At 37.3% G+C, this 13532-nt stretch overlaps 1 protein-coding gene across 1 annotated transcript in view; it reads right to left on the reverse strand.

The window, feature by feature from the left end:
* otog (otogelin) overlaps window positions 1–13532 on the reverse strand; it is a 65573-nt gene that overhangs the window by 11691 nt on the left and 40350 nt on the right. The window contains exons 34-42 of the mRNA XM_078793142.1: window positions 13284–13461; window positions 11618–11763; window positions 11445–11534; window positions 11165–11351; window positions 9469–9689; window positions 9240–9378; window positions 7611–7811; window positions 7318–7527; window positions 5716–5820 (exon numbers count right to left, since the gene is read on the reverse strand). Of these exons, the coding sequence (XP_078649268.1) occupies window positions 5716–5820; window positions 7318–7527; window positions 7611–7811; window positions 9240–9378; window positions 9469–9689; window positions 11165–11351; window positions 11445–11534; window positions 11618–11763; window positions 13284–13461 (1477 nt within the window). The remainder of the gene's footprint in view (window positions 1–5715; window positions 5821–7317; window positions 7528–7610; window positions 7812–9239; window positions 9379–9468; window positions 9690–11164; window positions 11352–11444; window positions 11535–11617; window positions 11764–13283; window positions 13462–13532) is intronic.

Genomic DNA, 13532 nt, shown 5'->3' on the forward strand with positions numbered 1-13532 from the left:
AGTAGACATTAGCCAGCCAATCACAGGGCACATATAGACAAACAACCATTCACACTCACATTCAATATAACAATAACAATAACAATAACAATAACAATAACAATAACAATAACAATAACAATAACAATAACAATAATAAAATATGGCAATAAATCAGAATTATGAGAAGCAATTTTTTAAAGAATAAACTTTAATTAAAAAAAAATGCAGAAAAAAGCTGTAATTTCACGAGAAACAGCCAAAATATTAAGAGAAAATTCATATGAAAGAATGAATTAATTTTAGGAAAATTAAGTTGCTGAAAAAGTTATAGTCTTATGAGAATAACATCCATATATGGCATTTTAGTCATAATTATGAGAAGAAAATTTACAAAATGAACATTGAAATTGAAAAATAACAGCAGTATTTTTTATAAAGTCAAAATATTAAAACAAAAAATAATTTTCTAATAAAAAAGTCACAATTTTACAAGAATAAACTCATCAAATGATGATGAAAAAAATGTAATTTCTGTCACATAAAATATTAAATAGAAATACAGTATAAAAATAATGTTATTTTTGAAATAAAGTCAAAATATTATGGTAATAAAGTCATAATTATACAAAAAAATAATATTATAATATTATGAGAGTATATATAGTTAAAAAGGACTTTATATGTATTTATCAATAAGTATAACAATTCTTCTGACAGTTATGATGCTAAAATTTCAACCCCCTAATACAATGACGACGCCATGTTTAATACCCATGTGACATCACTATGACACGCATGATGTAATACTTGGTGGTTGTACAAAGTAAGCAAATGGTAAATCTAGTAGGCAATAGAAAGTACTACAAGTATTCAAACCTGGAGAGACCACTGGTATGTATAAACAAGGTGGGATGCTCCGATCCGGGTTTGATGCTGCCGATATCGATCATCCCATGCGTGAAATCATCTGTTAGCGATCACGTAGCTTAAATGTAACATTTGAAATGGACTATTTCTTCACCAAATACTTTTCTTGTTGGAGATTTGGACAAAATGGCCGCCAGCGGATCATTTTTCAGAGCTTATTTTTGACCCAAACAAAACGAATATGCTCCTTTTACCAAAATATTTGGGAAAGACATTTCAGGTGGGTAGGGAGGTAGGTAGGTAGGTAAGTAGGTTGGTTGGTAGGTAGGTAGGAAGGTAGGTAGGTAGGTAGGTAGGGAGGTAGGAAGGTAGGTAGGTAGGTAGGTAGGTAGGTAGGTAGGTAGGTAGGTAGGTAGTAGGTAGGAAGGTAGGTAGGTTGGTAGGTTGGTGGGTAGGTTGGTAGGTTGGTAGGTTGGTAGGTTGGTAGGTTGGTAGGTTGGTAGGTTGGTAGGGAGGTAGGTAGGGAGGTTGGTAGTAGGTTGGTAGGTAGGTAGGGAGGGAGGTAAGGAGGGAGGTTGGTAGGTTGGTAGGATGGTAGGTTGGTAGGTTGGTTGGTTGGTTGGTAGGTTGGTTGGTTGGTTGGTAGGTTGGTAGGGAGGTAGGGAGGGAGGTAGGGAGTAGGTTGGTAGGTAGGTAGGGAGGGAGGTAAGGAGGGAGGTTGGTAGGATGGTTGGTTGGTTGGTAGGTAGGTAGGTAGGTAGGTAGGTAGGTAGGTGGGTAGGTAGGTTGGTTGGTTGGTTGGTAGGTTGGTAGGTTGGTAGGTTGTTAGGTTGGTAGGTTGGTAGGTTGGTAGGTTGGTTGGTAGGGAGGTAGGGAGGTAGGGAGGGAGGTAGGGAGGTTGGTAGTAGGTTGGTAGGTAGGTAGGGAGGGAGGTAAGGAGGGAGGTTGGTAGGTTGGTAGGTTGGTAGGTAGGAGGTAGGGAGGTAGGGAGGTAGGGAGGTAGGGAGGTAGGGAGGGAGGGTAAATCCCACACAGCAGACGTGCTTACTTGTTTTGACGTTGTGAATTAGGGCGGAGCTGATCGGCGAAGCTGATCGGCGTTACAAAGCAAGTTATCTTGATATTCCGCTAGCATGCTTTTTCACGGAATCGGGTGGCCGATGGATCGGAGTAACCCCTAGCTATTGTTCTTAAGTAGCCACGAGTCGTAACTTGATGCTATTATTCTTTGATTCCAAAGGTTACCAATCTAACCTGCGTTCCTGTAAATAGTCGAAGTCAGAAGTAAAACCCAAAGAGTCCTCTACGATCTTCTGGCTAGCTTAAGTCCAAAGAAACCTGACAGCTGATAACCACTCGATAACCGCGGTGCGGTTGTTCAAGTCAAGTTCAAGTCAAGTTTATTTGTATAGCCCTTAATCAAGCAGGCAACAGTAGATACAGTACATAATAGACAATAGACCACATCCCTGATCTGGACCCCCTCAGGATCTGAACAGGAAAGAAATTCCACACATGTTCCAAACCGATCTGAGATCTACCGAAATGGAAGGTCAAGTCACAGAACTAACCACCCTTAAAAGGAAACAAGCTACCGCTAAAATTTCCTTCACAAAGAAATTTAACTTCATTCAAGAGATGGCGGATAAGATGACCGAGAAAGAACTTCAAGAGGAACTCGCTGCGTTGTCCAGATATTATTGGAAAGTCAGCGACACAAGCGAAGACTATAAAACCGGTCTCCTCGAAATGGAAGCCGCGGATGGAGAAGCTGCGGGAAAAGACGTCATAAAACACTTGGAAGACGACGCGAGGAAAACAAAAGTCAAACTTGAGGAAGCCGAGGAACTCGTCCGATCCAGTTTAGTCACAAACCACATGGAGCACAGCCTTATATCGGTATTCCGAAGAACCGAGATAGAATGCGATATCGTAAAACGACTCTCCCCAGCTGACATAAACCGGAATGACTACAAAACACATTTAGACGACTTGGAAAAACGGGTGACGGAAACGACGCAAGCTTTATCGGCATGGCGAATGTGGGTACCGCCCAATGAGAAAAACGAAATCGAGGCAAGGGTCCGCAAAATCCTGGAGACTAAAAGTTTCCTGGACCATAGAAAATCCCAATTCCGTACCCTGGAGACCGAGAAAGAGAGGTTAGTTCAACCACAGCTAGTCACAGTCCGTCCGGTACCGGCTTTCAGAGACCACAACAGATGGGCATATCAAAACGATGAGGAAAACGGTTTTGAACACAACATCCATTACCCGAATGAGTCTGACTATTGTTTTGAACGAAAACAAGCGTTCACCAGATCGTCATCTTCAAGGAGAGACTCTGAGAGTTCCTGCATTATGTGCGGAGATGATCGCCATTATGATAAAAACCTCGTGAAGCAGTTCAAGGGACTCGGACTGTATGACAAAAAGTCTACCGTGGCAAGATTCGGAGCATCGGAAATGTGTCCGGGATGCCAGGACGAAGACGAACACTACGATAAAGCCTACGTCTGCGGTCATAAAAAATGCAAAAGGGATCATCACTACTTTCTTTGCCCGAGAAAAGTAAAGGGAAGTCAAAGAAGAAAAGATCGAATCGGTACTCTCACCAACGAACAGATACGAGTATTGTCCAGTTTGTCGCCGGAAGGGATCGAGGAGGCCAGAAAGTTCTTGTCGCTTGAAACCAAGAAGTCTTCCGCAAACAAATCAGGAATTAGTCCTGATGCATCAAAAATCGAAAACGCCGTCCCTCAAGTCAACACCGAAGACCGACCGACCGGTTGCATGGTTCAGACAACCGAACAAAAAACCGCAAGAGTGAATATTCCTCACATGGAAGAGGATTTACTTCACATGGATTCCGTTCTGACAACAACTCAAGGAATTCCAGAACAAAACGTTCTCGAATTCGCTCAATAGGTTCGCAGTTCGCAGACCGAGATGATACCAAACAATACCTGATTCAAGTATCCCCTGTTGATGAGTGTTCCGAATTAGGCTAATCTACTAATTACTGCCCCCTACCAGAACCGGGTCTTACTGGTCGATCTAAGGATCAAGTCCAACCAGCTCAAAAACTCACAAGTTCTCAAGAAGACCAAGTGATTTACAGAACGTTTGGGTTTTCTAGCAAGAAAACTGATTGAAAACTGAACGATCCAAACTCTGGTCAAGTGGAAGAACGAAGATCGGAAAAAACCCAAAACGTCCATCTTGAGAAACTTCACAAAAAACATCCAATGTTGAAGAACATACTGGGAATAGAACCAGGAAGGATCTTGGAGTCTCTACTCCTCCGGATTGGAAACACCAAGGTTCCGCGATGAGTTTTCCGAATTAGGCTAATCTACTAATTACTACACCCTACCAGAACCGGGTCTTACTGGTTGATCTAAGGATCAAGTTCAAAAACCAGCTCAAAAACTCACAAGTTCTCAAGAAGACCAAGTGATTTACCGAACGTTTGGGTTTTCTCGCAAGAAAACCGATTGAAAACTGATTCATCCAAACTCTGGTCAAGTGCAAGAACGAAGATCGGGAAAAAAACCAAACGTCCATCTTGAGAAACTTCACAACTTCAAAAAAACATCCAATGTTGAAGAACATACTGGGAATAGAACCAGGAAGGATCTTGGAGTCTCTACTCCTCCGGATTGGAAAAACGCCAAGGTTCCGCGATGAGTTTTCCAAATTAGGCTAATCTACTAATTACTACAATACTACATCACTACCAGAACCGGGTCTTACTGGTCGATCTAAGGATCAAGTTCAAAAACCAGCTCAAAAACTCACAAGTTCTCAAGAAGACCAAGTGATTTACCGAACGTTTGGGTTTTCTAGCAAGAAAACTGATTGAAAACTGATTCATCCAAACTCTGGTCAAGTGCAAGAACGAAGATCGGGAAAAAAACCAAACGTCCATCTTGAGAAACTTCACAACTTCAAAAAACATCCAATGTTGAAGAACATACTGGGAATAGAACCAGGAAGGATCTTGGAGTCTCTACTCCTCCGGATTGGAAAAACGCCAAGGTTCCGCGATGAGTTTTCCGAATTAGGCTAATCTACTAATTACTACACCCTACCAGAACCGGGTCTTACTGGTCGATCTAAGGATCAAGTTCAAAAACCAGCTCAAAAACTCACAAGTTCTCAAGAAGACCAAGTGATTTACCGAACGTTTGGGTTTTCTAGCAAGAAAACTGATTGAAAACTGATTCATCCAAACTCTGGTCAAGTGCAAGAACGAAGATCGGAAAAAAACCAAACGTCCATCTTGAGAAACTTCACAACTTCAAAAAACATCCAATGTTGAAGAACATACTGGGAACAGAACCAGGAAGGATCTTGGAGTCTCTACTCCCTTTCAGATTGGAAACACCAAGGTTCCGCGATGAGTTTTCCGAATTAGGCTAATCTACTAATTACTACACTCTACCAGAACCAGGTCTTACTGGTCGATCTAAGGATCAAGTTCAAAAACCAGCTCAAAAACTCACAAGTTCTCAAGAAGACTAAGTGATTTACCGAACGTTTGGGTTTTCTAGCAAGAAAACCGATTGAAAACTGATTCATCCACACTCTGGTCAAGTGCAAGAACGTAGATCGGAAAAAACCCAAAACGTCCATCTTGAGAAACTTCACAAAAAACATCCAATGTTGAAGAACATACTGGGAATAGAACCAGGAAGGATCTTGGAGTCTCTACTCCTCCGGATTGGAAACGCCAAGGTTCCGCGATGAGTTTTCCGAATTAGGCTAATCTACTAATTACTACACCCCACCAGAACCGGGTCTTACTGGTCGATCTAAGGATCAAGTTCAAAAACCAGCTCAAAAACTGCTGTGTTTACTCACCACACTCATAGTCCGGGCAGCAGGAGTCCTGTCTGTAGTACGACACCAACCTCTCCCCGGGTTCACACTCAGGGGGGACGAGGTCACACAGGGTCTGATTACACACTGCAAGGTCATATCACATCTCATTAAACGCTGTACTTCCTCCGGTTATCAACCAAGTCCATCTGGAGACCCTGATGTCATTGGTGTGTTTGTGTAAGTTTGAATTTCTACACGCGGTCCGCGGGCCAAATGTGGCCCGCAGGACACTAGTTTGAGGCCCCCCGCCTTGATATGAAAGTTTAATGAAAGTTTGATATGGATGCTGTATGGTATCATGTACCCAGAAAAAAATATTACGTTTGATTCATGTTCATGTTAAAGGTTAAATAACTGTTAATAGTTATCCTCCCTATCCGTGTGGAAGTGGTAAGTTTTTGGCTATTTAAGTTTAAAGGAAATAACTCGAAGGCTACCGTTTAGGTGGCTAGCTCTCTAGTTTGCGAGTTAGCATGTGTCTCAAGACCCTGCAGTTGCGCAATATGTTGTAAATAAAAAGAGTATAAATGTGACTATAGTCGTGTTTTGTCATGTCTACAGGGCTCTAATAATGCTTTGTTCATTTTAATATGAAAAAAAATAATTTGCCTACCCACCAACTATATGTGGTTCTTAAGTTTTTATTATTTGCCGTTTTATTATTATTATTATATGTATTTATTACTGATTGATTTTCTTTATTCTTGATTTGTTTATTTATTAACACAATTTTCTAAAAAAGCCACTAACAACAAATCTTGCGATTTTTCTGGCATCTCTGCGGGAGTTTTCAGGTATTTTGGGGACTCAAAAGTGAAAGCACGTATTATTCTGCATTGTGTTGTTGACAGATACGCCCCGTTCAATGACTTATTCCGCAAACGTTGGTTCCAGCCGACGGGGGGAACGCGAGGTTAGCTTAATCAGACGTGTTACATAATGATGAATTTAACAATACAGGTCATCATAATAGGTAGTTTTTTTCGTAAAAATTGACCCCTTTTGGGTCTCAAATGACAACAAAAGCGGGTAAAAATGTACATTGGATATTTTTTAGTAAAACAAAACACTAAATTTTCTAAAAAAAAGCCACTAACAACAAATCTAGTGACTTTTTTGGGCATTTTTTTTCAGGTCTTCAGGTATTTTGGGGACTCAACAGTGAAAGCACGTATTATTCTGCATTGTGTTGTTGACAGATACGCCCCGTTCAATGACTTATTCCGCAAACGTTGGTTCCAGCCGACGGGGGGACGCGAGGTTAGCTAAATCAGACGGGCTACATAATGATGAATTTAACAATACAACAATACAGGTCATCACAATAGGTAGTTTTTTTCGTAAAAATTGACCCCTTTGGGTCTCAAATGTCAACAAAAGCGGGCAAAAAAGGTATTTTTTAATAAAAGAAAACACTAAATTTTCTAAAAAAAATAACAAATCTTTGCATCTTTGGGGAGTTTTCAGGTATTTTGGGGACTCAAAAGTGAAAGCACGTATTATTCTGCATTGTGCTGTTGTTAAGCTATAATATGCTATGTATTAAATATAGCAGCAAATATAGTCGCACTGTGGCCTTACCGCAGACTTTCCGGGGGCAGCAGCTCGCGTTTTCCGCCAGGCTAACGACCACTTCCCCTTCCCGCCGGCACACGGGCGCGTCCGCGGTGGAACAGTTGTACTCCACGGGGACAACCGTGTCCTTGTCACAGCGGTTCATACAACAAGCGTCCTTTGAGGCCTTCCACACTTCGCCGTGTGCTCGTGGAATCCCAGAACTGTCAGTGCAGGCTACAAACACGCCACAATTAATAATCAGGAATTAATTATGATGATTAATCACGATACAGATACATAGATACGTGGGATCTTACCGCACTTGCTGGGAGGAATACAGAGGGCGGAGTAAGGTCGATGAAGTAGCGTTCCTTGGGGACACACGCAACCCTCGGTCAGCCCTGAGCAATGGTCTGGGTCTGGGTCTGGGTCTGAGTCAAAGTCCGGGTGGGGGCAAGACTGGGATGTGCAGACCGGCAGGCAGGCCTTATAACGGAGCGTGTCAGGACACGTGAAGGCTGCAGGAAGACACAAAACATCCATACAGAAGAAAAATGTACACAGCGAAATTTCTATTGATGTCATCACATGTGGTTTATACTTGCTAATGCTAATGCTAATGGTATGATTTCATTTGAACATGCATCAGATTACAATTGAATGCATCACATAATCAGTTCCCAGTTCCACATGTCCAAAAGGAGTAGGAAGAAGCAAAGCTTATTAAATCCTACCCCTCCATTTGGTACTTTTATAATCAGTAACTGTTACATTTGTTCACTTCCTGCTTTCCTAATAAAGTTTTGGGGTTTTTTTTGTCAATTTTTTGATTTTTTTTCTACTTTTTATTTAAATAAAATTAAATTTAATATAACAATATATTATATATATGTTAATATTAATATATATAATGTATTAATATAATTAAAAAATATATATTTTTATTTACCATTTGGTACTTTTACAATCAGTAACAGTTACATTTGTTCACTTCCTGCTTTCCTAATATAGTTTAAGTTTTGTTTTTTTTGTCAATGTTTTTCTATTTTTTATTTAAATAATATAATTAAATTTAATATAATAACAGATCATATATATTTTAATATTAATATATATCATATATTAATATAATTTTTTAAAATTATTCTTTTTTATCAGTAACTGTTACATTTGTTCACTTCCTGCTTTCCTAATATAGTTTAAGTTTTGTTTTTTTGTCAATTTTTTTCTATTTTTTATTTAAATAATATAATTATATTTAATATAATAGATCATATATATTTTAATATTAATATATATCATATATTAATATAATTTTTTTAAATTATTCTTTTTTATCAGTAACTGTTACATTTGTTCACTTCCTGCTTTCCTAATATAGTTTAAGTTTTGGGGTTTTTTTTGTAAAGTTTTGATTTTTTTTCTAATTTTTGTTTAAATAATATAATTAAATTTAATATAATAATATATATATTTAATATTAATATATATAATATATTAATATAATTGTTTTAAAAATCAAAAATATATATATTTTACATTTTTATTTTTTTATTTTTACTATTTGGTAGAATCAGTAACTGTTACATTTGTTCACTTCCTGCTTTCCTAATATAGTTTTAAGTTTGTTTTTTTTTATTAATTTTTTTTGTCCCGTACCGAATTACGACCATTATTGACCATACAATGACATAATGGATACCATAGTAACCGTCAATATAGTGATATAGTGAATATTTGTTTTTTCTGTTTTTTTTTATATATTTGTAATATGAGGTTTCCAGCTCATATTACTCATATCTATTGCGATCCCCAGAAATGTATTTTCCTTCACCCTTTCAATGTCTACACTGTCTATTTGCATGATTTTAGTTTTATTTAAGTTTCAGTACAATCTATTGTCAAACTGTCTTTTTAGTGTGACTTTACAGAGGTTGAAAACTTACGACAGTAATCGGGTCTCCTCCACTCAATGCAGATGTTGAACTTGTGGCAAGAGGCTACGTAGGCAGCTAGCGCCACACACTGGTTGTTTACATACTCGACATCTTGGACCCAAACCTCACAGAATGTGCTTGGAGAGACCTAGAAGAATTCAAATATATATATATATATATATATATAAAATATATATAATATGATGGGGGGGCGGGGGGGTCTGAGAGATGAACCCACAAAGGTGTGACACTGGAAGAAGGCGGGGTTCCGCAGCATGACCAAGCACCGAGAGCAGTCACTGGTGGAGCAGTTGAACTGGCGACGCCGACTGGGACTGACGTAGCTGGTGGTGTTGGGAACCTGCCAGCTGTCAATAAAGAGAGACGGGTCCTCGCCCCGTTCAAGAGCGGTGCCATTGGGTAAAATCAAGTCGTTGCTTGGGTCTCCGTCACAGAAACCTGTCCAAAAATAATAATAATAATTATTATTATTACAGGGCACATATAGTCAAACAACCATTCACACTCACCCATCAGCATTTTCTTTAAAAAAAAAACTGCAAAAAAAGATTTTAATTTTTTAAATTATTATTATTTTATTTTTGTTATTTTAATTGTTAGTTTATATAATTATGTGTAATTATTTAATTTTCAAAAATAATAATAATAATAATTACAAATCACAAAGAAATGATGATCTGATTGAATTTCCAGGATTACAAAATACTGTATTTTCCGGAATATAAGTCACACTTTTTTTCATAGGTTGGCTGTTCCTGCGCGCCAACCACTCGTCCACCGTGCAGCCATATTTTCATTTTATTTTTCTTATCATTACAGTATAAAAAAAACCTGTTTATGACCTTGTATCAGAGCCCTCTAGCTAGCCATTAAATAACACCCCTATAGTCACCGTTACTAATAAAGACAAAGGTCAGAGAGGCGGGGTACACCCTGGACTGGTGGCCACAGCCAATCACAGGGCACATATAGTCAAACAACCATTCACACTCATCAGCATTTTCTTAAAAAGAAAAACTGCAAAAAAAGATTTTAATTTTTTAAATTATTATTATTTTATTTTAGTTATTTTAATTATTAGTTTATTAGTTTATAATTATGTGTAATTATTTAATTTTCAGTATTATTTAATTATTGTATATTATATTTATATTCAGATTATTTAATATAATTATTAGGGAAAAAAGTCATGACGAGAAATTTGGGAAAATTTCTAAAAATTGGGTGGGGAAAAAAAAACATATTGCAAGTTAAAATATTATAAGACTAAGGTCAGAGAGGCGGGGTACACCCTGGACTGGTGGCCAGCCAATCACAGGGCACATATAGTCAAACAACCATTCACACTCACATTCATACCTATGGACAATTTGGAGTCGCTAATTAACCTAGCATGTTTTTGGAATGTGGGAGGAAACCGGAGTACCCGGAAAAAACCCCACGCAAAGTCCACACAGAGATGACTGAGGGTGGAATTGAACTCGGGTCTCCTAGCTGTGAGGCCTGCGCACTAACCACTCGTCCACCGTGCAGCCATATTTTTATCATTACAGTATAAAAAACCTGTTTACGACCTTGTATCAGAGCCCTAAAATAACACCCCTATAGTCACCGTTACTCTCCTACCAGCCAATATAGTAGACATTAGCCAGCCAATCACAGGGCACATATAGACAAACAACCATTCACACTCACATTCATACCTATGGATAATTTGGAGTCGCTAATTAACCTAGCATGTTTTTGGAATGTGGGAGGAAACCGGAGTACCCGGAAAAAAATGGGGAGAACATGCAAACTCCACACAGAGGGTGGGATCAAACTCAGGTCTGATAGCTGTGAGCCCCACGTGCTAACCACACACCGCGCAGCCTCTACCCGAATTAAGTACTAATAATTCCAAACACTCGTACCACAGAGTCCCATGGTGGGCGGCTTGTTGCTAGCGTTGTCGGCGTCGATCACCATCATTCCGGTGCTGTGATACCACTGCAGCTTAAGACCAGCCGGGCTTCGAACCAGGTACATGTTGCCCGTGTCGTAGATCTCGAAACCAAATTTTTTAAATCGAGGCCTGGCATACCGTGAGTTGACAAAGAGCTGGTGAAAAAAAAAAAAAAAAAAAAAAAAAATTATTTTGACATATGCACACATGGGAGTTGTTATGTCAACATAAGCGGCGCCTCGTCCTACCCTCCTCTGAAGCCTGTTGATGACGATGTGGTGGGAATTGTGAGTGATGTTAAGTGAAACCAGACAAAGGTTGGTCAAATTCCCCAGAAGCTTTTGAAGAAAATTGACATATGAAAAAAAAGTGATAATATTATGAATAATATGTATAATAAGTATAAATAATAACGACTTACTGCTGACTCAGCAGGACACTCCTGAACCAGAACGCTGACGGTCTCATTGGGCTGCTGGGCCGCTATGAAGGAAGCCGCTTTATGGATGCCGACGCTGTTCCCATCAAATGTGATCACATTCAAGTCTGGAAACACGGAGCAGCGACCTGGAAGTGAAGAAAAATACCAATGAAATGTAATGGTAATGGTAATGGTAATTGTAATGGTAATGGTAATGGTAATTGGTAATGGTTTCATTGGATTTGAACATGCATCAGATTACAATTGAATGCATCCCATAATCAGTTCCCAGTTCCACATGTCCAAAAGGAGTAGGAAGAAGCAAAGCTTATTAAATCCTACCCCTCCATCTGGTACTTTTAAAATCAGTAACTGTTACATTTGTTCACTTCCTGCTTTCCTAATATAGTTTAAGTTTTGGGGTTTTTTGTCAGATTTTTTATTTTTTTTCTAATTTTTATTTAAATAATATAATTAAATTTAATATAACAATATATAATATATTTTTTAATATTAATATATATAATATATTAATATAATTTAAAAAAATTGTTATTATATATTATTATACATTTGTTCACTTCCTGCTTTCCTAATATAGTTTAAGTTTTGGGTTTTTTGTCAGATTTTTTATTTTTTTTTCTAATTTTTATTTAAATAATATAATTAAATTTAATATAACAATATATAATATATATTTTTTAATATTAATATATATAATATATTAATATAATTAAAAAATATATATTATTATATATTATTATACATTTGTTCACTTCCTGCTTTCCTAATATAGTTTAAGTTTTGGGTTTTTTTGTCAGATTTTTGATTTTTTTTCTAATTTTTATTTAAATAATATAATTAAATTTAATATAACAATATATAATATATATGTTTTAATATTAATATATATAATATATTAATATAATTAAAAAAAATATTATTATATATTATTATACATTTGTTCACTTCCTGCTTTCCTAATATCGTTTAAGTTTTTTTTTAATTTTCAGTAATTAAATTAATTAAACATTTTAAAAAATTAATTACAAAAAATAAGTATATTTTTTTAATTTAAAAAATATATTTTTTTAATTTAAAAAACTATAAAGTTTATTTTTTTTTATTTTGTGTTTATTTATTTATCATGTTTTTGGAATGTGGGAGGAAACCGGAGTACCCGGAGAAAACCCACGGGAGAACGTGCAAATTCCAGTGTGGAAAGGTTAAATAACTGTTAATAGTCATCCTCCCTATCCGTGTGGAAGTGGTAAGTTTTTTTGGCTATTTAAGCTGAAAGGAAATAACTTGAAGGCTACCGTTTAGGTGGCTAGCTCTCTAGTTTGCGAGTTAGCATGTGTCTCAAGACCCTGCGGTTGCGCAATATGTTGTAAATAAAAAGAGTATAAATGTGACTATAGTCGTGTTTTGTCATGTCTACAGGGCTCTAATAATGCTTTGTTCTTTTTAATATGAAAAAAATCATTTGTCTAACCACCAACTATATGTGGTTTCTTAAGTTTTTATGATTATTATTATTATATTTATTTATTTATTACTGATTGATTGATTTTCTTTATTCTTGATTGAGACCCCAGGTCATGACACCCTGATACTTGACACAGTATTATGATTTGAATAAATGACTGTATGTGTTTTTTCTTACATGGACAATCCCACTGAGGACAACATTTGTCTCCATTGACCAGGACAGCAAAGCCAAGCAGGCCGCAGTTCGGTGGTTGAGAGGAGAACGGGCAGCTTTGGGATTTGTTGAAGAAGACCAGCTGGTTGTTGACACAGATGTACTTGCTGCACTCGTCCACAATCTCTGCATATGGAGGCTAAAAAAAAAGCATAATCTTAAATCTGAATGAAAGATTCAAAAAGTCTGAACCTGAAACCTGAAACTGAA

The sequence above is a fragment of the Doryrhamphus excisus genome, linkage group LG1 (genome assembly GCF_037039965.1).
Source record: "Doryrhamphus excisus strain RoL-2023G ecotype Guam linkage group LG1, RoL_Dexc_Guam_v1.1, whole genome shotgun sequence".
Lineage (NCBI taxonomy): Eukaryota > Metazoa > Chordata > Actinopteri > Syngnathiformes > Syngnathidae > Doryrhamphus > Doryrhamphus excisus.